The sequence below is a fragment of the Panulirus ornatus genome, chromosome 1 (genome assembly GCF_036320965.1).
Source record: "Panulirus ornatus isolate Po-2019 chromosome 1, ASM3632096v1, whole genome shotgun sequence".
Lineage (NCBI taxonomy): Eukaryota > Metazoa > Arthropoda > Malacostraca > Decapoda > Palinuridae > Panulirus > Panulirus ornatus.
Genome location: NC_092224.1, coordinates 71,470,552 through 71,496,523, shown reverse-complemented (window position 1 = coordinate 71,496,523; position 25,972 = coordinate 71,470,552). Strand labels below are relative to the sequence as shown.

The window sequence follows — 25,972 nt, the reverse complement described above, 5'->3', positions numbered from 1 at the left end:
GAGGGGGAGGGGGTTGTTATTTCATGTGTGGTGGGGTGGCGATGGGAATAAAAAAAGGCAGACAGTATGAATTATGTACATGTATATATATGTATATGTCTGTGTGTGTATATATATGTATACGTTGAGATGTATAGGTATGTATATGTTCGTGTGTGGATGTGTATGTATATACATGTGTATGTGGGTGGGTTGGGCCATTTCTTTCATCTGTTTCCTTGCGCTACCTCGCTAACGCGGGAGACAGCGACAAAGCAAAATGAATATGTATGTGTGTGTGCATGCAAGGAATAGAGTGAATTGGAATGATGTGGTATACCAGGGTCGACGTGCTGTCAGTGGATTGAACCAGGGCATGTAAAGTGTCTTGTGTAAACCATGGAAAGTTTTGTGGGGCCTAGATGTGGAAAGGGAGCTCTGGTTTCAGTGCATTACACATGACAGCTAGAGACTGAGTGCAAACGAATGTGGCTTTTGTTGTCTTTTCCTAGTGCTACCTTGTGCACGTGTGGGGGGAGGGGGGTGCCATTTCATGTGTGGCGGGGTGGTGATAAAAATGGCTAAAGGCAGCAAGTATGGATATGTACATGTGTACATATGTATTTGTCTGTGTATGTATATATATGTATATATTGAAATGTATAGGTATGTATATGTGCATGTGTGGGCGTGTATGTATATACATGTGTATGTGGGTGGGTTGGGCCATTCTTTTGTCTGTTTCCTTGCTGTACCTCTCTAATACGAGAGACAGTGACAAATTATAATAAAGAAAAAATATATATGTTTGTCAGATTTTGTTTTTGTTAAATTTAGATACTGTAGTATTTGAGAGGGTGAATGCATGTACAGAGCATCAGATTAGGGAAGAGCAGTGTGGTTTCAGAGGTGGTAGAGGATGTATGGATCAGGTGTTTGCTTTGAAGAATGTATGTGAGAAATACTTAGAAAAGCAAATGGTTTTGTATGTAGCATTTATGGATCTGGAGAAGGCATATGATAGAGTTGATAGAGATGCTCTGTGGAAGGTATTAAGGATATATGGTGTGGGAGGCAAGTTGTTAGAAGCAGTGAAAAGTTTTTATTGAGGATGTAAGGTATGTGTACGTGTGGGACGAGAGGAAAGTGATTGGTTCTCAGTGAAAGTAGGTTTGCGACAGGGGTGTGTGATGTCTCCATGGTTGTTTAATTTGTTTATGGATGGGGTTGTTAGGGAGGTGAATGCAAGAGTTTTTGAAAGAGGGGCAAGTATACAGTCTGTTGTGGAGGAGAGAGCTTGGGAAGTGAGTCAGTTGTTGTTCGCTGATGATACAGTGCTGGTGGCTGATTCATGTGAGAAACTGCAGAAGCTGGTGACTGAGTTTGGTAAAGTGTGTGGAAGAAGAAAGTTAAGAGTAAATGTGAATAAGAGCAAGGTTATTAGGTACAGTAGGGTTGAGGATCAAGTCAATTGGGAGGTGAGTTTGAATGGAGAAAAACTGGAGGAAGTGAAGTGTTTTAGATATCTGGGAGTGGATCTGGCAGCGGATGGAAACATGGAAGCGGAAGTGGATCATAGGGTGGGGGAGGGGGCGAAAATTCTGGGAGCCTTGAAGAATGTGTGGAAGTCGAGAACATTATCTCGGAAAGCAAAAACGTATGTTTGAAGGAATAGTGGTTCCAACAATGTTGTATGGTTGCGAGGCGTGGGCTATGGATAGAGTTGTGCGCAGGAGGGTGGATGTGCTGGAAATGAGATGTTTGAGGGCAATATGTGGTGTGAGGTGGTTTGATCGAGTAAGTAATAATAGGGTAAGACAGATGTGTGGTAATAAAAAGAGTGTGGTTGAGAGAGCAGAAGAGGGTGTTTTGATATGGTTTGGTCACATGGAGAGAATGAGTGAGGAAAGATTGTCCAAGAGGATATATGTGTCAGAGGTGGAGGGAACGAGGAGAAGTGGGAGACCAAATTGGAGGTGGAAAAATGGAGTGAAAAAGATTTTGAGTGATCGGGGCCTGAACATGCAGGAGGGTGAAAGGCTTGCAAGGAATAGAGTGAATTGGAACGATGTGGTATACCGGGGTTGACGTGCTGTCAATGGATTGAACCAGGGCATGTGAAGCGTCTGGGGTAAACCATGGAAACTTCTGTGGGGCCTGGATGTGGAAAGGGAGCTGTGGTTTCGGTGCATTATTACATGACAGCTAGAGTCTGAGTGTGAACGAATGGGGCCTTTGTTGTCTTTTCCTAGCGCTACCTCGCACACATGAGGGGGGGGAGGGGGTTGTTATTCCATGTGTGGCGGGGTGGCACTGGGAATGAATAAAGGCAGACAGTATGAATTATGTACATGTGTATATATGTCTTTGTGTGTACATATATATGTATACATTGAGATGTATAGGTATGTATATTTGCGTGTGTGGACGTGTATGTATATACATGTGTATGTGGGTGGGTTGGGCCATTCTTTCGTCTGTTTCCTTGCGCTACTTCGCTAACGTAGGAGACAGCGACAAAGCAAAATATATAAATAAATAAATAGTATTTGCATGTGTCCAGTTAACCAAAATTTATTGGAGATTAATCTTGTGCTGTTACCCACTAATATAAGTAAGATTGAATTCCTTTTATCTTTTCTATAGAGAGCAGTAGTGGTGCTTCAGATGGGTACATCAGTTCTCAGGTAGTTGGCTCCAATCCTGCAAACTTGTGTTCCAAAGTTCTTCTTTGCTGGGCTTTCCAAATAGCTAGAGGCATGGAATACCTTGCATTTAAGAAGGTAAGAGATAAAATGTTATATTATCTTTGAGAGGAGGGTAGTGAGCAAGGAAGAGAGAGCCCAAAACTAAGTGTGAATATGTGATAATAACCCTAAATAACCTGTGGGTAAACCCACCATCTACCCCTAGGGCCAAAACATTGCTCACTAAAGTCTTCTGTCTGTAGGAAGAAGCTTATGTTACAAGGACAAATCTAGATGCCTGTGAACAAACAGTCAACTCATTCTTGCCAAAATTCAAACATTGCTACAGGAAGTGTAAGACAATAAATGATGGTAGGGAGGATGGAAAAACCTAATGAAAACTCACCCATTGGACTCCTTTGTATGAGGTAATAGTTTTTTAGGAATTCTAGGCTTGTTTTCTTTCTAAGAGCAGTCAGCCAATGAGTAAAAACTAGAAAAGGGCATAATCATATTGAGGATGATAGAAGAGACTGAAACTTTCAGGTGAAATAAATGGGTTACCATTTGGAAGATATGCCCAACAGACCTTTAGCACCTCACCTGAAGTTCCAGCCTTGCAAAACTAGGCTCAGGTAGTGTAGGACTCATGCTTCACAGCCCTTTGTGACTACTTTCTTCTAGCAAGATGTTTCTCTTATAAATGAGAGTGGATGCCACCTTCTTGACATCAAGGGTAGAAGAATTTGGAGCAGAAGGAGATTTGAAGATGAATTATTGCTGGTAGGACAAATTATGTGCTTTTCTGATCAACTTGGCATGGACAAAATATACCCAAGTCAAAGCTATCTCAGTTGAAAGGAAGAAGAGTAACAGAAAAATAAAGTAGAAATTTATTAGAGTCCTATGGTTAATTGTCAGCTTGACTCTTAAAGGTAGAAAGGTCATTAGAAGATGGGAAGATGGAAAGGGAAAGAGAATATCACAGCTAGGTTGTTCAAGGAAAGAAGGCATTATCGTGATGATCAGTCCTTGGGTGGCCTTTCTCCACACAGAAAGTATGAGAAGCAGCAGCCAGTTTTGTGCCTCAGGTCTAAACCTGAACAAAAAGAAGAGAATGGGACTGCGAGTGTCTGAGTAGGAGTTAGTGAGTGTCAAAAACTCAGGAGATAGCATAAGCAAGAATAATGGTGCAGTATTTGAATGGGAAAAATGATGAATCTAGATTTTTAGAGATTTTTAGACAGGGACAGAATAGACAAATGAGGATCAGAGCTTCTCAAAGGTACAATACCTTAGGACACTAGGAAATGTGTGGAGATAGCTGTGGCAAGAATAATGTGGCAATATTTGAAAGGGAAAATGAATCTAGATTTGTTGACTGGGACAGAATAGGCAAATAAGGATCAGAGCTACTCAAAGGTACACTACCTTAGGACTCTAGGAGGTATGCCATTTGGACCATACGCCTTGTCCATTTGAAGCTATGAAAGTACTTAAAATACCTTACACAGGAAAAATATAGATGATATAGGTTCAGAGGGAAGTGATAAGAGCAGAGGACTAGATGCAGAATCATCCAAAGTTGAAATATAGAAAGAAAAGGTAAAAAAGGGCTGCTCTCTCTCAAATGGAGAGGTAATTATAGACTGAGTAGATCAGAAGAGAAGAGAAAAGACTGAGATACAGATGCTGATAAGAATCCTTTAGGCAAGGACCAGAAAATTTTGTCAGTAAGAGAAGTTAGATTAGCACACTTTTCTTCTTTTTATGAGGTTGTGCTTAACTCTCTAAAGAACAGCTAAGGGGTGATTCTGAGTTGAAATGGAGACAGAAGGGGATTCAAGGGAAGGGAATAGTTTAATTGCCTGATGCACTTTTACTCTGATGTGACAAGCATTAGAGCAGGAGTGATCAGACCATGTCTGAAGGGAGAAGAATCGAGTTGGAGGAGGGATATAGCACCCAATCCAGCCAGTATAACATTCGTTGTATGCTCAACACAGCATGAACCATCCCAGTCAGTAACAGTTTATCCATCCTAGGGAAAGTCAGTAAAGACACCATGGGCTTCGCTTGCTTGTTTAACAGTAATTCATATAACAACAGCTTCTCTAGAAATTTGATCCTGTTGTTAAGTAGATTTCCCTGTAAAAATAAACCTTGGAAAAATGGACAATGTAAGAAAGGTCAAGAAAGTATACAATATAAAGTGGAAATAAAAGTAAAAATAGATGAAAAGGTAACTTATCTACATCTCTTCTAAGAAGTTTGGATCCTTCCTGAGCCCAACAAATAGAAACAATACCAAAAGCAGTTCAGAAGCATGAGCAGTGTCAGTAAGGTCAAGAAAGAAGACAATATAGAATGAAGATAGAAGGTAACCCACCTACATCTATTCCCAGAAATTCAAAATCATCACATCAGTCTGATATAGGGATGGAATATCCCATGCAGGCACCCATTATGAAAAAAAGAGCATGTTCAAACATTTCTTACCAATGCTTGTCAGTGAACAGATTAACAGGAAATTGGAGTGGTTTAAGTCAAAAAACAGCTTGGCAAGGAAATGGTATAAGGCAAGAAGCTGTTAGGCAAGGAAATGGTTGACAGTAAGAAACTACCAGAAATAGGAACAGTCCATAGCAAGAAATTACAAGTTGATGGAAAGGCCTAAAAGAATGAAGTGATAGGCATGGAAACCATCAAAATAAGAAGCTGTAAAGAAAGGGAATATTTAGTGAGAAACTGTTAAGCAAACTAGTGGTCTAAAACAAGAAACCACTCAACAAAGGAGAACTCCAAGGTGAGAAGCCACTAAATAAAGGAATGATCTGAAGCAAAAAATCATTGGGCAAGGAAATGGTCTTGAGAAAGCAATCTCTAAGCAGAGAAAGGGTCCAGAACAAGAAATTGTGGAGCAAGGAAGTGGTCCAAATCAAGAAACTGTTGGATGCGAGAATGGTCCAGAACAAAAAACCAAGCTTTCTTCTGGGTTAAGTAACAGAATAGAGTAACCACCTCCTCTACCCAGGAATGGCAGGCTTGCAGTTGGATGGATCAAAGAGATCTTCTGTGATATAAGTATTGTAGAAAAGAGAAGTCCTGTGTGTCATCCAACTGAAGACCCCTGAGGCAGTTCTCTAGGGCACACATTTGGAGTAGTATCTTCCATGCAGGTGACTTCATCACTGGATTCAGAGATAGAGATCTGGATAAAAAGGTAAAAGAAACAGACAAAGGTCAGGTAGAGCACCACCTTCCATTGAGATGGTACCCACAGCTACCACCAGGTATTAGATACTGATTTTAGATTACTCATACATTAAAGGTATATGAACGCTATGTACGTAACATAATAGGATGAAAGACACTAAAGGTGAAATATCTTTTCATCCATATATCTACTGTATATACTCATGTATAGTTTGAGTTTTTAGGACCATATGTTCAGGCAAAATATTAGAAGGTTAACCTATACATTGGTAATAGTTTTGTTAGGTTGAAATCCATGCATGATGGAAGGGCTAGAAGCAACTTTTAGCTTCAGACATGAAAAATATTTACCAGTTACTGCCAGTAAACAATGGAAGCGTAAAATATGTACCAATTAGTAATTAAAAGTACCGTAACATTGTATTATATACAGACTTGTCATATTTCTGGAAAATGAGAAGCAAGACAATAAGAGTATCAACACAATTTCAGTGTACAGTAATGATTTTTCAATGTACAGTAATATTAAAGGCTGTTTGGGAAGGGCCAATGCAAAGGCAAAGCCTCTGCAACTAGGACTCTGCTGTATCAGCTAGACGGTACCTGTTTTTCGAATTGTTTTCAGTTAAAAAACTTTTACATCGCACGTATGTTTTACCATAACTATGCATGAATGAATATATTCTCAGAAATTAATAGTTTTTCTGAAACGTGATGTATTTCATTGTGAAATAGGATGAGGTATATGATGAAAAGAAAAGACTTTACCTAACCCTCCAGTGTTCAAGAGAGGTTACTTGTTTTTTTAAAAGTTTTTGGTTAAGATACTGTTATATTACAAAGATATTCTATTCATACTGTGCTTTGTATAATACATTCACAGAAATATAATAATTTTGCTGAAATGTCATACATATTACAGTGGATAGTGGTATAAAATCATTATGAAAACATTAAGCTTTTGCTTTCTTTCAGTGTTCAAAAGATGTTACCGCAATCACTTTTCGAGTAATTTTGTTTAAAAACTGTTGTATTGAAATGATATTCAGTCATAATTGATTTGAATGAATAATTGAATGGAAATATACAGTTTTTGCTGAAACTACCCATGTTTCATTGTAAAGTGCTGCAATGATAAATGGTGAACAATTTGTCTTTGGTGTTCATTGTTTCAGGCTCAGCAAACCTTAATTTGTAGGACATAGAGATTTTTTAGTGAGGTTTACATGCCATACAATATGGTGCTTTATTACTCTAATTTGTTGTTCCATTACCCTCAAAAACTTGGGTTGACCTATACATGAGACATATCATAAATTAATGATTTCTTGGCCAAGAATCAAGGGCTTACCTATACACAACATAGACTTTTAGACAAGTATATACAGTATCTGTCTGTTTATCTATCATTATATCTATCCATCATCATCAACTACAGCTTCTTAAACCTCCAACCAAGGTCCGATGTATTGGAGTGAAACATCATGAATTTCCACTCATGTAAGTGCCTCTGGATTTTTCACTGCACACTTAATTGATTGGTTACTTTTATAGTTTTCTCAATACCTGAAATGAACAGAAGAGGCCCCACAGTTCTTAACAAACATGAAGAACAAGAGCTCCTCATATTTATAACACTAAGGTGTTATGTGTATTAACAGGTACAATCCAGTTTCTTCCATTGAAAACACGACAAAGCTTAGATGGTACTTATCTTGCCAGAGAATGTGTGATAAAAGTCATAGATGAAGATAAAATGTGTATCAAGAGGCTGGATATCAAGATTTGGTAAGAGTGAGAATAGAGTTGGTTCTGTTTATTTGCATTCAGGATTTGGGCTTGTGACATCTGCCTTCTTTTTTTTTATTGGAGATTTGTGCAAAACATTCCTAACCTTTGGGCAGAGGATTAGTGTCCCCAAAGGTTATTATTGGGATGATACTATTATTATTCCTTAGGAGAGTAGGGCTGTCTTATCTCCCTTGCTTAATACTATGAATGACTTTTATATCTCATCAGGCAGTGCCCTGTATATGATTTTTTGCTGATCAGTAGGCAGGTAGAAAATATAATTAGTAATTTTCAAAATTTTTATATAACCATGACCACTAAGAGTGTGTACTTGATTGATTTATGAGTAAGTTACAGAGGTGGAACCAGAATATATCATGAAATAGAATTGTTGTCTCTGGGTAAGAGATTTCATATCTCTCTTTGTAAAGTAGAGATTTTGCATGACTTTTTAAAGTCATATAGTCATATAGTGAGGAATCTGAACTGAAATAAAACAGTAGATTTAGTCAGTAGAGGATTTAGAAATGTACTTGAAAGATGGGGGAATGAGAGGTTGTAAAACCTGACTAACTTAATAAAGTCTTTAAAGATGATCCATGTGACTGAATTAAAGGCAAAAACGAGAGGAAATGGGCATTAAAGAAAACTGACAAAACTAGTGGGGGCACTCTTCCTTCTGACAGAGTAATTAGCAAATTTACATCTTGTGCAAAAAGACTGGCTATGACACCTTAGTGGAAAGAAAGAGTGTAATGGAGAGAGAGAAAAGGTTACTGGAAAGATCCGTATTATGTTTTATTTAGAAAGTAAGTTCAAAGCTTTTAGTGCTGTTTACAGTTAAGAGGGGAAACTTCATTTAACATAAAGTTTGGTACTTTGCAGTTTTTACATAAACTATGCAAACCCTAAATGAAAATGTAAGATTACCAAATTATTTATGAAAATGTAAGATTACCAAATTATTTAGAGTATTTTGGATGAGAAATTTATAAACATGCTGAGGAATTATATGTACCTTTCTTCCATTGTTGATAATATGACTGTTTGAATATGTTTAGAAATTATGTATTTTTTCTCCCATTGTTAGTAATATGAGTGTGTGTGAATCTCTTTAAAGGAGTATTTCTTTCTTCTACTCTGAACTTTTTATCTCCTAACCAGGTGCTTCATGGAGACTTAGCAGCTCGGAATGTTCTTCTAGCTGAGGACAACATTGTCAAGATCAGTGATTTTGGGCTTGCAAAGGACATTTACAAAGATAAAAACTACAAAAAAAAGAGTGGTGTATGTATTAGATGCACTGTAATAACAGGGAATTTATTTTTTACACATTTAATTTGTAGACTATAGATATCTAAAATAATTATCCATACCACATTATTATTCTTCATTTTGCCTCCTACTTTTCTTTGCAATATGAACATGGGAGATGGGAGATGAAATCAGAAAGCCAGTAGATGACAAACTAAGAGACTACATGAATTCAGAGAAAGGAAATCATGCATAACAAATTTCTGAGATTTTTATGAGAGTGAGCTTTCTATTTGACAGAAGAGGATTGTGTGTTCTTAGATTGTCAGAAAGTATCTGACACTGTACTACATAGGAAGCTGATAAAGAGGCTGGAAGTTTAGGCAGGACTTAGTGGGAGGCTCCTTCGTTAGATAGAGCAGTATCTTAGTGAAAGAGAATGAATGACATATATCAGGGGAACCTTCTCAAAATTAGTAGAGGTTACCAGTAGTTTACAACAGGGCTGAGTCTCAAGACCATTACTTTAACTGATATATATCAATAATTAGCATAAAGTACTAGACCCATACCTGATTTGCAGATGATGCCAAAGTCATAAGAAAAGTAAAGAATGATGAGGATTGCATCTGTTTACAAAGGGATCTAGATAATCTCTAGAGTAGTCTGATGTATGGTTGAATGAAAGTCAGTCTGAGTTAATGCAAAATAATGAGGATGAGATGTAGTGAAAGAAGCAAACAAGTATTATTTCATAGAAATATTTTGTAGGAATCTGTGCGTGATGTTATCTGTAAGGTCAGGAATTTGTGTGAGAAGGACTTGGGAGTCAACATTGTGCTTAACCTGTTGCCAGAGCTTACCTCTGAAAACTTGTCAAGAAAAACTTTGTGGAAAATATCAAAAGTGCATTTGAATACAAAGGTAAGGAAATATTCAACAAACTATTGATAGTTTACATTAGCCTCAAACTAGACTGTTTCACACATTTAGTTACTTTATTGAGAGAAGTAAAAAGAACTAATTGAAAAGGTCCAAAGAATGGCAACAAAGATTTTTTTTTTTTTTTTGCTTTGTCACTGTCTCCCGCGTTTGCGAGGTAGCGCAAGGAAACAGACGAAAGAAATGGCCCAACCCACCCCCATACACATGTATATACATACGTCCACACACGCAAATATACATACCTACACAGCTTTCCATGGTTTACCCCAGACACTTCACATGCCCTGATTCAATCCACTGACAGCACGTCAACCCCGGTATACCACATCGATCCAATTCACTCTATTCCTTGCCCTCCTTTCACCCTCTTGCATGTTCAGGCCCCGATCACACAAAATCTTTTTCACTCCATCTTTCTCCCACTTCTCCTCGTTCCCTCCACCTCCGACACATATATCCTCTTGGTCAATCTTTCCTCACTCATTCTCTCCATGTGCCCAAACCATTTCAAAACACCCTCTTCTGCTCTCTCAACCACGCTCTTTTTATTTCCACACATCTCTCTTACCCTTACATTACTTACTCGATCAAACCACCTCACACCACACATTGTCCTCATACATCTCATTTCCAGCACATCCATCCTTCTGCGCACAACTCTATCCATAGCCCACGCCTCGCAACCATACAACATTGTTGGAACCACTATTCCTTCAAACATACCCATTTTTGCTTTCCGAGATAATGTTCTTGACTTCCACACATTCTTCAAGGCTCCCAGGATTTTCGCCCCCTCCCCCACCCTATGATCCACTTCCGCTTCCATGGTTCCATCCGCTGCCAGATCCACTCCCAGATATCTAAAGCATATCTAAACATATCTAAAACATATCTAAAAGATATTACATGAATTAAGAGAGCTCAATTATAGCAAGAGGCCATAATTTTTCCCACCATTTGAGAGAGAAGAATAAGGAGTGACTTAGTCACAACCTTCAAGTTTCTAAATCAGTTTGACAATATCAATTGTAAGAATTTCTTTTTGAGACGCAAAGGCAGAGAACCAAAGACCATAACAAGAAGCAAGTATTATTTTAGCGAGGATATGAAGAAATTCGAGTCCCAAGTTCCTGGTGAGCCACTACCTGCTGTTTTATGTATGAAATACAAATGAAAAAATAAATCAGATAATAAATACACAGAATAAAATTTCAAAAACTGCATAAGCAGTAGCGTGTGATTGATGTGGCAGGTGATCGCTGGCAACTGGTGGTGCCACCAATTATATGCAGTATTGTGTATATTGTCTGTGAAGAAATGCATGGAATAATTTACAAAGAATACCACAAGAAATGTTAAAACTTTTGAAAATAGTACAGTTCATGGCAATAGCAAGCATTGACTTTAAAAAGCAATTGTTTGCTATCAAGTGGCTGCAGCCCCACAGCAGACAGTCCAATGCTCAGTGTTACAGTGAACATACACCTGAATTGTTTACATCTTATGTTGCATTAATACCCTCAGTAGGGAAGCACCATGATTCTTGCACTTCTGTGAAGAAGGGGAGCAGGAAGAGCATCAGATGTAAAGTTAAAGTAATGATGAAGTTAGACATTTTGTTATGTTTTAATGTCAGTCAACATGGTGATGATATTACCCGAGCCTTTGTCTTCTGTACCAGATCCTGAGCAGCTTCATGTAAGTGTTATTTGTACAATATCATTTTATTATTTAATGATTTTTATTTGAATACTAGATCAACAGTGAATCTGCATTATACTTGTATTTTGGGAGATTTTACTCCTCCTTTTGTGTGTAAATTAGGTTGAGAAATCTTCCCTAAGAGCATAACTCCCATTATCCCATTGAATTGTATGGTAAAATGTAATCCACTGTCCTTTCCATTTACTTGTGATTTTCATGAACACAAACCTAAAGTTGACTTGGGACCATCCAGAGTACTGGATGAGTAGAGTAAAGTAAGTGGTGAAATTGTGAATGAATGCTAACTAATCAAAAGTGTAAGAAATTAGGATTGTAAATTATGTAATTATGATTATGCAATAACGCATACACAACAAAGCCTCCATAATGCAGTTGCAAATGTTACAACCTGCCTGTCTGATGGGCCTGAATTTGAATTCTGGAAAGGACAGCTGGTTCACAGCAAACCCAGCTGTTGATCATTCCCTTGGGGCTGGTCATTGAATTGGTACTTAGTATGAGATGAGGTGTGTATATTTGTTTATATATGAGGTTTAGACATAGTACACATACAAGTTTAAGAGACAAGGTAACATGAGTAAAATTCTGTCCTTTTAACAAAAATTGATCACTAATGGTAGAAATAAACATATAGAGAGAGACTTGATCACAACTTCATGCTTCTACAATCAATTTGACAGTACTGACAGTGAACAGTTCTTTATGAGATGGAAAAATAGAGCAGTCAAAGGCCAAAACATTAAATTAAGCAGAGTGATTGATATGAAAAGATGTAAAGAAACAATTTTATGGTCTTGAACAGATGAAGCTAAAGTAATAAAATTGTGAATGCCAAGTGTACAGAAGTTTAAAAAGTTGCATGATAGCACAAAAATTTCAAGAGGTAGGGAGGCCCTAATCCCTTGATGCAGCCCTTTCCTAAGAAAGGACCATTCTACCCTGTTTAACTTACTTCCCATTGCCCAATCACTATCTTAAAAAGCCTTTGAAGCTCTCCTTGACTCTGACTTTATAAAGCACTTAGAATCTCATTCCTTTCTGTGTAATTATCAATATGGCTCTTGCTCTGCATGATTCACAGTGATCTTCCTCCCTCTATGATTCATCTCTGGTCCTCAACAATCTGGGATTTTGGTGAAACCCTAGATATGGCCCTCAGTATATCCATAGCATTTGGTGGTATGGCACAACTTTTTGCTTTCAAAACTTTGGTTTTCCTGCTTCACTCTGTTCCCTAATGAATGACTTCTCTTGCTGATCCATTGCAGTAGTTGTTTATAGTGCAACTTCTCCCTTATATCCTGTCAACACTGGTGATCATCAGGGTTCTGTTCTTTCACATACTCTCTTCTCTCCATAAATGATTTATCATCTTCTAAACCCGTTGACTGACACAGATGATACCAATATACATTCTTTCCCATCACCCTAATTCAAATACTTGTTCTGTTTCTTGCAGTGAACATATCTGCTCTTTCAGTTCAGATCTGTAAAGCATCTTAGAATGGAGAAGCACTAACCTGTTTGATTTTAATACTCTACTGTAAAGACACAGTATCTCCCCCTATTTATTTTCACATGTCGTTTGTTACCATATGCTTAATTTCATAACACCACAATTCAACCTTGTAATAACACAAACATAGTAGGCATAACCATAACTCCACTCTATCCTGGTAATCCAACGTAATCAACATCACAAAGTCTGCTTCCCTAAACCTAGGGGTGCTGTACGCTGTGAAGTTGCCAGAATAATTTTTGTTGTGAGAAGCTATTCACCATATCTACAGGGGATTTATTTGCTTTTGCACAGAGTATTGCTCACACATCTGAGATGGTTCCATTTCCACTAGTTAGTGACAGTGGAATTAAAAGCCTCTCATTTCATTAGTTCTCTAGATATTCACTTTCTGCATCTATCTCTCTCTGTTTACTGCAGTGTTGCCTTCCTATTCATTTACATTTTTTACATGTATTGTGCATGTGTCCCTACAAGAGGCATCTGGCAGTTACTTCCCATAGTTTGTTTGGAAACTAGCCACACAAGGATTGAATGTTTTGATTTTGTTTGGATTTTTTTTTCCTATGGCCTTTGTCTTTTACTCAAGTGTTAGTTATACGAACATTTGCAGAGCTCTGATTAATTTAATTATTTTTCTTATTTTTATCAGTACAGCCTTGATTAGGGGCATGTTTGGGTCACTCCATGTAGGTATTTTTTATTTTACATTGAAGGCTCCAGTCATGAACAAAAGTCCACATCAAATCCAGACCTTAATTGAAATATAGAAAGGATTTTAAAAGAGAAAAAGAAGAGACAAGGGAAGGTAATTACAGACTTCAGAGGAAGTGAAAAACCTGTCTTTTAGTGTACTGTACCCTATTCCCAATTTAATGAGGTGGATCCCTCCCTCTGAATAATTCCAGCAAATCTGTGTAAAACCACTTTATGCATGAACAGCCACAATTTTTGATTAGTGTTTGGCATTTTATTTTTATTTTTGTACCTTATTTCTAGTATTAACATTAGTATTTTATAACATTGTCAAAATCATATATTTTTGCTAAAAATGTTTTCTACGTTCCATAGACTGTTTCATGAGTTTAAGAACTGGGTCTCTACATTTTCTTATTTTTATGCTTGCATACTGTTTTCATCATTAATGAAAAAGTGCTTGGATCCAACAAAGAAATGGCATTCATTAGCTCACTTCCATCCTCTAAATGTTATTTATAATGCCCAGAGCCTTTTTTTTATCCAAAACCAAGCCCCACAGACCTTTCTGTGGTTTTCCCTGACTGCTTTATGTGCCCATTGACAGCACATTGCCCTATGTACCATGTTGCTCTTCGAATGTCTTGGGAGTAAAGTCAGGGGTTGGTGAGAGGAAAAGAGCAAAGGAAGGAATAGCACTTCTCCTGAAACAGGAGTTGTGGGAGTATGTGATAAAGTGTAAGACAGTAAACTCTAAATTGATATGGGTAAAACTGAAAGTGGATGGAGAAAGACGGGTGATTATTGGTACCTGTGCACCTGGGCATGAGAAGAAAGATCATGAGAGGCAAGTGTTTTAGGAGCAGCTGAGTGAGTGTGTTAGCTATTTTGATGTGTGAGACCAGGTTATAGTGATGGATAATTTGAATGCAAAGGTGAGTAATGTGGCAGTTGAGGGTATAATTGGTGTACATGGGGTGTTTAGTGTTATAAAGAGAAATGGTGAAGAGCTTGTAGATTTGTGTGATGAAAAAGGACTGGTGATTGGGAGTACCTGGTTTAAAAAGAGAGATATACATAAGTATACATATGTAAGTAGGAGAGATGACCAGAGAGCGTTATTGGATTACATGTTTATTGATAGGCACATGAAAGAGAGGCTTTTGGATATTACTGTGCTGAGGGGGTCAACTGGAGGGATGTCTGATTATTATCTTGTGGAGGCGACGGTGAAGATTTGTAGTTTTCAGAAAAGAAGAGAGAATATTGAGGTGAAGAGAGTAGGGAGAATAAGTGAGCGTGGGAAGGAGACTTACGTAAGGAAGTACCAGGAGAGATTGAGTGCAGAATGGAAAAAGGTGAGAGCAAAGGACGTAAGGGAAGTTGGGAAGGAATGGGATGTATTTAGGGAAGCAATGATGGCTTGTGCAAAAGATGCTTGTAGCATGAGAAGGGTGGGAGATGGGCAGATTAGAAAGGGTAATGAGTGATGGGATGAAGAAGTAAGATTGTTAGTGAAAGAGAAGAGAGGCATTTGGACAATTTTTGCAGGGAAATAGAGCAAATAACTGGTAGATATATATAAGAAAGAGGCAGGAAGTCAAGAGAAAGGTGTAAGAGGTGAAAAAGAGGGCAAATGAGAGTTGGGGTAAGAGAGTATCATTAGATTTTAGGGAGAATAAAAAGATGTTTTGTAAGGAGGTAAATAAAGCACATAAGACAAGAGAACAAATGGGAACATTGGTGAAGGGGGCTAATGGGGAGGTAACAACAAGTAGCGGTGATGTGAGGAGATGGAGTGAGTATTTTGAAGGTTTGATGAACGTGTTTGATGATAGAGTGGCAGATATAGGGTGTTTTGGTCAAGATGGTGTGCGAAGTGAGAGGATCAGGGAGAATGGTTTGGTAAACAGAGAAGAGGTAATGAAAGCTTTGTGGAAGGTTAAAGCCGGCAAGGCAGTGGGTTTAGATGGTATTGCAGTGGAATTTATTAAAAAGGGGTGACTGTGTTCCTGACTGGTTGGTGAGGATATTCAGTGTATGTATGGCTCATGTTGAAGTACCTGAGGATTGGCGGAATGCATGCATAGTGCCTTTGTACAAAGGCAAAGGGGATAAAGGTGAGTGTTCAAATTACAGAGGTATAAGTTTGTTGAGTATTCCTGGGAAATTATTTAGGAGGGTATTGATTGAGAGAGTGAAGGCATGAACAGAGCATCAGATTTGGGAAGAGCAGTGTGGTTTCAGAAGCGGTAGAGGATGTGTGGATCAGGTGTTTGCTTTGAAGAATGTATGTGAAAAATACTTAGAAAAACAAATGGATTTGTATGTAGCATTTATGAATCTGGAGAAGGCATATGATAGAGTTGATAAAGAAGCTCTGTGGAAGGTATTAAGAGTATATGGAGTGGGAGGCAAGTTGCTAGAAACAGTGAAAAGGTTTTTTCGAGGATGTAAGGCATGTGTATGAGTAGGAAGAGAGGAAAGTGATTGGTTCCCAGTGAATGTTGGTTTGCGGCAGGGGTGCATGATGTCTCCATGGTTGTTTAATTTGTTTATGGATGGGGTGGTTACGGAGGTGAATGCAAGAGTTTTGGAGAGAGGGGCAAGTATGCAGTCTGTTGTGGATGAGAGGGCTTGAGAAGTGAGTCAGTTGTTGTTTGCTGATGATACAACACTGGTGGCTCATTCGGGTGAGAAACTGCAGAAGCTGGTGAGTTTGGTAAAGTGTGTGAAAGAAGAAAGCTGAGAGTAAATGTGAATAAGAGCACGGTTATTAGGTACAGTAGGGTTGAGGGACAAGTCAATTGGGAGGTAAGTTTGAATGGAGAAAAACTGGAGGAAGTGAAGTGTTTTAGATATCTGGGAGTGGATTTAACAGCGGATGGAACCATGGAAGTGGAAGTGAGTCACAGGGTGGGGGAGGGGGCAAAGGTTCTGGGAGCGTTGAAAAATGTGTGGAAGGTGAGAAGATTATCTCAGAAAGCAAAAATGGGTATGTTTGAAAGAATAGTAGTTCCAACAATGTTATATGGTTGCGAGGCATGGGCTATAGATAGGGTTGTGTGGAGGATGGTGGATGTGCTGGAAATGAGATGTTTGAGGACAGTATGTGGTGTGAGGTGGATTGATTGAGTAAATAATGAAAAGGTAAGAGAGATGTGTGGTAATAAAGAGTGTGATTGAAAGAGCAGAAGAGGGTGTATTGAAATGGTTTGGTCACATTGAGAGTGAGGAAAGATTAACAAAGAGGATATATGTGTCAGAGGTTGAGGGAACAAGAGAAGTGGGAGACCAAATTGGAGGTGGAAGGATGGAATGAAAAAGATTTTGAGCGATCGGGGCCTGAACATGCAGAAGGGTGAAAGGCATGCAAGGAATAGAGTGAATTGGAACGATGTGGTATATCGGGGTCGACATGCTGTCAATGGATTGAACCAGGGCATGTGAAGTGTCTGGGGTAAACCATGGAAAGTTTTGTGGGGCCTAGATGTGGAAAGGGAGCTGTGGTTTCAGTGCATTACACATGACAGCTAGAGACTGAGTGTGAACAAATGTGGCCTTTGTTGTCTTTTCCTAGCGCTACCTCGTACATGTGCAGGGGGAGGGGGGGATGCCATTTTGTGTGGTGGGGTGGCGACGGGAATGGCTGAGGGCAGCAAGTGTGAATATGTACGTGTGTATATATGTATTTGTCTGTGTATGTATATGTATGTCTACGTTGAAATGTATAGGTGTATATATATATATATATATATATATATATATATATATATATATGTGTGTGTGTATGTGTGGGCGTGTATGTATATACATGTGTATGTGGGTGGGTTGGGCCATTCTTTTGTCTGTTTCCTTGCTGTACCTTGCTAACGCAGGAGACAGCGACAAAGTACAATAAAAAAAACATTGTGAGTTGAGGAGCATCTGTACATAAAAATCTCTGCTTTGAAACACACCATCATGTTAGAGAATATTCTGGATATCAATTCAGCAGCGACCAGATACTGTAAAAGGTAGTCTTTTTTTAGCTGAGGTGACAGAGGCTACTGAAGCCCTAATCAAGGCCATTCATTAATGCTATATACATATGTATCTCTAGACTGAGCCAGATACCCATTTTCTTGACTAACCCCTGGCCCAAGAGACAGATAAACAGCTGAGTTGACTGGTGCAACCAGGATTCAAATCTATGCACTCAACTCTATGTGGCCCATGAATATGCATCATGGTCCAGAACATAACTGCTACACCTCAGAAATCCATACTGTACACTCATTCCATGTGCTGTATGCTCATTCAGTCCACCAAGTAACTGTCATCCAGAGATAGTATCATTTGGATACCATTGATATTTTACTGAAATGCATTGCAGTTTATTGCATAGACTGTGGCATACAAAAAAAATATGAAGTGAATATGTTATCATTACGTAGCTAAATTAGTGTGTATGATGTTATGGTGCAGAGAATGAAAAAGATATAAGATTCATTGTACTGCATTTATCAATTAATAAATGGTACACATCTGTGTTTCTCTTGTACCAGTTTTGTAATCAGGGTTGATATAACAAATAGGTGTTACAGGCATTATTGACTTATTCTAAGGCTATTTTTGTCATTTTTAGTTTCAACATGGAGTAAGACTTTTCCAAAGAGTATTAAAGATACTAACCACCACATGTATTCAAGGAGTACTAAAATAAAAATCAGAAGTAATCACTTTTGATAATGACTTACCAGCTAAATTTTTTCACAGGGTCCAGTACCAGTGAAGTGGTTGGCGTTAGAATGCCTGCGGGATTGCGTGTTCTCCACCCAAAGTGATGTCTGGTCATTTGGTGTTGTATTATGGGAGATTTTCAGTCTTGGTCAAAACCCTTATCCTGGCGTGGAATTTGATGAAAACTTTATTGTGAAACTGGAGAAAGGTGTCAGACTGGAACAACCAAGATACTCCACTTATGCATTGTGAGTGTGGACTGTTTCTGTTTATTAGTTGTACTTGCAAACATTATTATGCTTCATCATAACTCTTTGTATTTTCACTCTCATCTATTTCCTCACCTTGCCCCAAAATTGTTCTGATTATGCTATCTTTCAGTATCATGTATGGCATCCTTATAGATAGAAAAGCTAATCTCTATCAGATGACCTGGCTAGAAAGTAATACAGTAATGTTATCACTCCTGCATTTACCTTGCCGGGTCTTACCACTGTGTCCAAGTTTCAGAAGTAAAGAATGCAAAGCATTACCCTTAATCCATCTCTTAAGTTCATACCTGCTGAGTCTTGAACAGTTTGATTCGTTAACTTATCTGCTACAACAACCATTTAGTAGTACATTTCATAATTTCATAAAATCTTCCTTCAGTATCACATATCAACTTAAATTCCTTTCCTCTCAAAATTCTTGACTTGTGCTTTTGAATATGCATACATTAATCACTGATCCTTTATAAGAATATTCATTTATTTATAAATACATTATTATAGCCTTGGAAACTGGGGAGAAAGAATAATACCTTAGTATCTTCTTTATCTACTCACATATCTCCTGCATATCATGAAAGGCAACCATGAGAGGCACGAGTTAGGGGACTGGAAATCCTTCCCTTCTGCATTGTTACCTTCCTAATGAAGGAACAGAAGGTGGAAAGTAACAAATGGGTATTATATTATATTATTTATGTACTTTCCACGCATTCAAGATATTCACCCTCATCTGCACAGCCTCATCTATAGTGCATACCTTGCAGTCATATAACATTATTAGGACTACTGTTCCTTCAAACATACCCATTTTTACCCTCCCAGATAACATTCTCTCTTTCCACACATTCCTCAATGCTCCCAGAACCTTTGCCCCCTCCCCACCCTATGGCTCACTTCTGCTTCCATTCACTGCCATGTCCACTCTTAGATATCTAAAACACTTTACTCCCTCAAATTTTTCTCCATTCATATTCACACCCACAACTAAACTGTCCCTCAACCCTGTTGAACCTAATATCCTTGCTAATATTCACATTCACTCTCAATTTTCTTCTTTTATATACTCTTCCAAACTCAGTCATCAACTTCTGCAGTTTTTCACTTGAATCCAGTGCTGTATCATCAGACAGAAACTGACCCAATTCCCATGCTTTCTCATCCACCACAGGTTGCATATTCACCCCTCTCTCCAAGACTTGCATTTACATCCCTCACCACCCTATCCATAAACAAATTGAGCAACCATGGTGACATAACTCATCCCTACTGCAGACCAACCTTCACTTGTAACCATCTGTAACCATCCCCTCCCCTCTCTTCCTACACATACACCAGCCTTACACCCGTGACTTAAAACTCTCACTGCTTCTAGCAGCTTTCCTCCCACACCATATGTTTTTAAAACCTTTCACAAAGCATCTCTGTCAACCCCATCATGTGCCTTCTCCAGGTCCATAAATATCACACACAAATTTTTTTTTCTGAGTATTTTTCACCCACATTCTTCAAAACAAACACCTGATCCACACATCCTCTACCACTTCTGAAACCACATTGAACCTCCCTAGTCTGATGCTTGGTATATGTCTTCACCTTCTCAATCAGTACCCTACCATACCACTTACCAGGTATACTCAACAAACTTATACCTTTGTAATTTGAGTGCTCACCTTTATCACCTTTGCTTTTATACAGTTGCACTTTACATGCATTCTGACTGTCCTCAGGCACCTCACCATAATCCATACCATAATCCTACACACAATGAAAATCCTTACCTGCCAGTCAACACAGTCACCCCCTTTCATAATAAATTCAACAATAATACCATCCTTTTCAGCTGCCTTGTAGCACTTCATCTTGCACAATGTTTTCATCACCTCTTCTCTCTTCACCAAACCACCCTCCATGACTCTCACTTCACAAACTGCTTTGACCAAAACACCTTACATCTGCCACTCAATCATCAAAATACTGTACTCCTAAGACATTTCAAGACCATGTACCCTTGTATCCTTGAGCTTTGTTTCACTTAGAACCAGAACATCCAAGTTTCTTTCCTCAAACATACTACCTATCTCTCCTCTCTTCTCATCTTGTTACATCCACACACATAAAGGCATCCCAGCCTGAGCCTATGAGGAAAATGAGCATGCTCTGCTTGGCTTCTTCATCTGTTCCTTCTTTTAGGAATTGAAATGCAAGAAAGGGATTGTTTCCAGTCCCCTGCTCTTGCCCCCTTTAGTCACCTTTTTTGACATGCAGGGAATGTGGAGGTAGAATGGTTTCTCCCCTACCCCAGGGATAAAAGATATCCGATTAGAATCTGACTGTCAAGTTTTTATTTTTGGAAATTAATCAATAAATGATGGAATCTAGCGACTTAAGAAGGATACTCTTAGTGTGAATTACAAGAGTGAACAAGTTTGAGATAGAATGCTGTCAACTTTATCTTGCTTTACCAATGAATCTTAGTGCAATGGTAAAAAACTAATAATATTACCTGTGTGTTATAGCACTCCAGTGTGAAACAATTGCTTAAAAAAGAAATTCAACTTTGATATATTCAGTGTGCTTATGATTTATTATGTAATAGGTACCGTATAATGCTAGACTGTTGGAATAGTGAACCTCTGGAGAGACCCACTTTTTCCAACCTAGAACAGCGTTTAGGAGAAATACTGGGAGAGGCAGAGAAACAGGTACGTGGAAATCATCACATATAACTGAGGCAGTGTTAGAGTCTGCAAAACAATACTTTATGAGGGATTAATTGATTTTCTGAAATACTATACAGAAATTTAGGATTGTGGGAACCAACTATGTGTAAACACCTTTAGCTGGCATTGTTTTCTTTGAAGTTTATACATTCATACCATACATTTATCACACATTACCGTTTGCATGCCAGACCATGGGTCGTACTCAAACATTTAACACATTCACACACATTTTTTTCTACTGTACCTGGTCATAATCTCCTTACTATTAATGCCACCCAGCAACATTAATCTTCACCCTGGACCACCAGTATACATATGCCCACAGTGCCAAATACCTATCGGTAAATGGCATTACTCTTATCAAATGCATGAATTGCATTCAGTGGTAAGACCTCCACTACTAAGACAGTAATTCTCAAAACCCCTTCATCCTCTGCACAAATGCCTCACGAACAACAGCACAAGTTGGAAAAAACCCTTCTACTCCACAGAATGCTAGCAACAGACTAAACATCCTGCAACTGAACACTAGTGGCATTAGAAATTCATATACCAAATTACTTATCTACATAACTAAGATAACATGATATCGACTTTGCCCTCATCTAAGAAACAAGACTGACAACTGTATCCACCTTCCCATTTTTATACAATTACACATCCATTAGAGAAGACAAATGTAGAGAAAGAGAGGACTGATAACTCTTTTTCATTAAACCATACCATTCTCCAACACCAGTGACACTGCAAACACCCTGCAGACAATGACAACACCCAATGAATCTAATAATTAAAGATAAAACTTCACAGTACTAACTACAACATATTCAACACTTACACACACCCTCCCCCACTCCAGATTTCTTTTTCATCTATAAACCTGACCAGCATACTGAAAACTGGGCTTAACACTCGCACCTAAGATCCTGAAAGTGAAATACTCAAACTAAACAGCCTCTCAGTATCCTCACACTATGCAACAAGCCAACCAGACTCCAAACCCACCACCTACAGCAGCCAACTTCACCAGACATCACCTTCTGTTCTGGTGCATTGCATGCACAGCACAACTGACAGACCAGTTGGAGTACAGCACATGAACTGTGCTCTACCCCCAGTCCACACAACCATCAAAAAGACGTAACAAATGAGAGGAGAGCAAACTGGTCAGCCTTCACGCAACACTTGGAAAAAAAAGCTCGTGATTTTCCATTTCCTAGATTATGCAGTCTCACACTTATTCAAAATCTCCAGACAAGCCAGCAAAAAACATAACTCAAGGGCATGGAAAGAAATCCAACCCAAACTTCTTCCCATCAGGTGCATTCCTCATGAAACAAAGAAACCACTAAATAAAACCACTCACCCTCAACTGATATCAAAGAACAATTCCAAACTCCAAATAACTCCATAACTAACCTAACCACTGAAAAACAAGCTGAAACCTGGCACACTTTCCTAAACACATTGTACCACAAGTCTCAAAGCAATAAAATGTGGTGAAAATTTAAAAAGATCCACATTTACTCATCAGTCCAGCCCCCATTCATCAAACAATCTTAATCCATTCCAATGAAATCCTTTCCTCCATAGAACATACAAATACACTCTTGAGACACTACTCAAAAATCTGATGTTAGCTAACCTCACACCTTAACGGGAAATTCATGAAAAACCCACACAAGTTCCATCCACAAATAACTGTCAATGCACCATTGATACAAGCTATGTAATTAGAACCTTGAAGAACTCTCTTGCTGCTGGCCTTTATGACATACCAAACTTTCTCATGCAATCCAAGCACTTAAAATTATCCTTAACCAGTCTTGGCTACACAACAAAATCCTTAACATCTGGAAACTTGGCACTATAATACTAATCATAAAACCCTTCAAACCATCCAATCTGTGAAAAATTGATCCTCAACAGAATCACAGTATCTCACTCTCAACCACACAATATGACTTCAGACCTAGCCATTCCACCACCACATTACACATTGGCTTCATAAAACATAGCCAAGATAGTTTCAGCCGCACAGTACTAGTGGCAATAGAGATCAACAAAGCACTTGACACTGTCCCTCAACACATCCCTACACTAAAGATACTTGACCCATAACAACAAAACGTGGTTGACCAATTTTATAGCCAGCTTCCACAATCGAATCACTGACATTGATGTCACCTCTAAAACAAACTTTAGAATGGAGTTCCTCAAAGAGCAGCTTTTCTTCCAGCCCACTTCAATCTCTTCCTACAAGACCTCCCATTACCTGTACCAAATCACACCATGAAGGTCCTTTCTTAAGCAAACAACCCCACAGTCACATCACAATGCCCTTACACAACAGTAGCAATAACAAACATGCATCTCTGCATCACTCAGTTGGAACAGTGACTTACTCAAAATAGTGTTTGCATCTCAACAAGTCTTCAGTCACTCTGATTCCCAGACAGACATGAATCCAGTTCACACACTCTTTTCACTTTGAATGGACAATCATTCTCTGAACAAAACATAAACAATTCTAGGCATCACATATGACACACACGACATTTACTTCCTACACCAATAACAGTACAAAAGCAATATTTGATCTAAATGGCCTCAGAACACTTAACTGGCATGACATTTGGACAAGAAAAATAATCCATTAACATGATTTTTGAGTAATTCATTCACAACACTCTAAACTGCTTCTCTTGCCTGGTCTTTTACCCTTCCTATAATAAATATAACAGAGTTGCAAACCACACAAAACAGTACAGTCAGAAAAATCACTGGCCTCAGAAACTAAACATCCTCTGCACATAGATGTACATACAACATCACAGAATGACCTAAGGTCTGTGTGGATGTGGCCGGCTTCCTGAGCACTGCAGTAACCTCATAAAGATAGAAGGAAGATGATATCCTGTTACTCGTTGTCCAATGACATGCAAGCTGGTGACATTAAACCTAATCCTGGATCACCAGTGTACCTCTGCCTACAGTGCCAAATGCCCATCACCAAAAAGCACTACACCATCAGATGCTCCAACTGCTTTTACTAGTATCACATCCTTTAAACATCACTGTCATCGTTAAGTAACTACTCAGAACGCTGGAAATGCAGCAACCATTCAGACAGCAACTCCCAAAACCATATCACAATACCCCTTCATCTCCAGCACAAACACCCAACAAACAAGTCTTGTAGATTAAGAATGTAAATTATTTCAAGATTCAAATTTTTTTGAGAAATTGCTTCTTATTATCTGGTATCTGTCAGCCAGAAGAGGCATTGTGCTATGATTTACATCATCATTTAAGTTATAGAGGACTTTCATAATACTATATTTATAGTATTGAAACAGTGTTCTTTGCCCCCCCCCAAAAAAAAAAAAATTTACCATACATTTTTGCTATTTTTCTTTGGAATAGAGATATGCTTCAGAACCTTAGAATAGTAACTATTCTTAACCCTTTACCGGGCAAAATTTTGTGTTAGGATAGCCCTAGAACAATGTCTACAACAAAAACTAGATATTTCTCTAAGATATTTTTGTTCTTGAAAATTTTTCCAAATTTGTCATCATTGACCCCACAGGAGGGGTTTCAAGTACGGTCATATCTGTCAGCTTGCCCAGTTTACAGGAAGTTGAGTATGTCCATTTTAAGCTGCGTGGCCAGTTTCATGGTAATTTGTCTATTGTCATTTATCACCAACTGGCCTGAGTGTGGTCCCTCTACTATGATTAGGAAGAGTGTTACTTGCTATGTGACATGCAGTTCCTGTATAGTCATGTATGGTAGACTTGCCAGATTCTTAGGAAGTGTTCTTACAATCATATTTGACCACTTTGCTTGAGAACTGAGAGGAAGGCAGCCCAAGGATATAAGGAAATTGTTATACCAAAAACAGAAAATCCTTCTGTTGGAATTCAAGCAAAAGTGTTACAATGTTGAGATTCTTGCCAAATACAAAACTTCACTTGTCTAAGTACAAACATACCTTGTGATTAGACTATATGACATGAAGTTGTATAGATTTGCCCATTAATTGGGAAAAACAACTTTTTTCAAGTGCTGTAACTCAGGAGTGTTGAATGATGGGAAATTTGGATTTATGACATGTATGTATTTGGTTAAGAGTGTGAATGAATGCGGCCTTTTTGTCTGTATTCCTGGTGCTACCTCGCTGAAGCAGGGGATAGTGATGCTGTTTTCCTAATGGGGTGGGGTAGCGACAGGAATGGACAAAGGCAAGCAAGTATGAATATGTACATGTGTTAATGTCTGCGTTGTGTGTTTACATATATGTATATGTTGATATGGAGAAAGAATACTTTCCACGTATTCCCTGTGTTTCATAGAAGGTGACTAAAAGGGGAGGGAGCAGGGGGCTGGAATTCTTCCCCTCCCATTTATAATTTTCCAAAAGAAGGAATGGAGAGGTGG

The 25,972-nt window shown here is 38.5% G+C and overlaps 1 protein-coding gene across 3 annotated transcripts in view; it reads left to right on the top strand.

Moving 5' to 3' along the window:
* The window catches only part of LOC139749540 (vascular endothelial growth factor receptor 3-like), a 104,298-nt gene that overhangs the window by 74,396 nt on the left and 3,930 nt on the right, over positions 1-25,972 (top strand). For all 3 annotated transcript variants that reach the window (XM_071663527.1, XM_071663536.1, XM_071663547.1), the window contains 4 exons: positions 2,626-2,762; positions 8,838-8,960; positions 18,571-18,782; positions 21,403-21,508. In XM_071663527.1, coding sequence (XP_071519628.1) covers positions 2,626-2,762; positions 8,838-8,960; positions 18,571-18,782; positions 21,403-21,508 — 578 coding nt within the window. The remainder of the gene's footprint in view (positions 1-2,625; positions 2,763-8,837; positions 8,961-18,570; positions 18,783-21,402; positions 21,509-25,972) is intronic.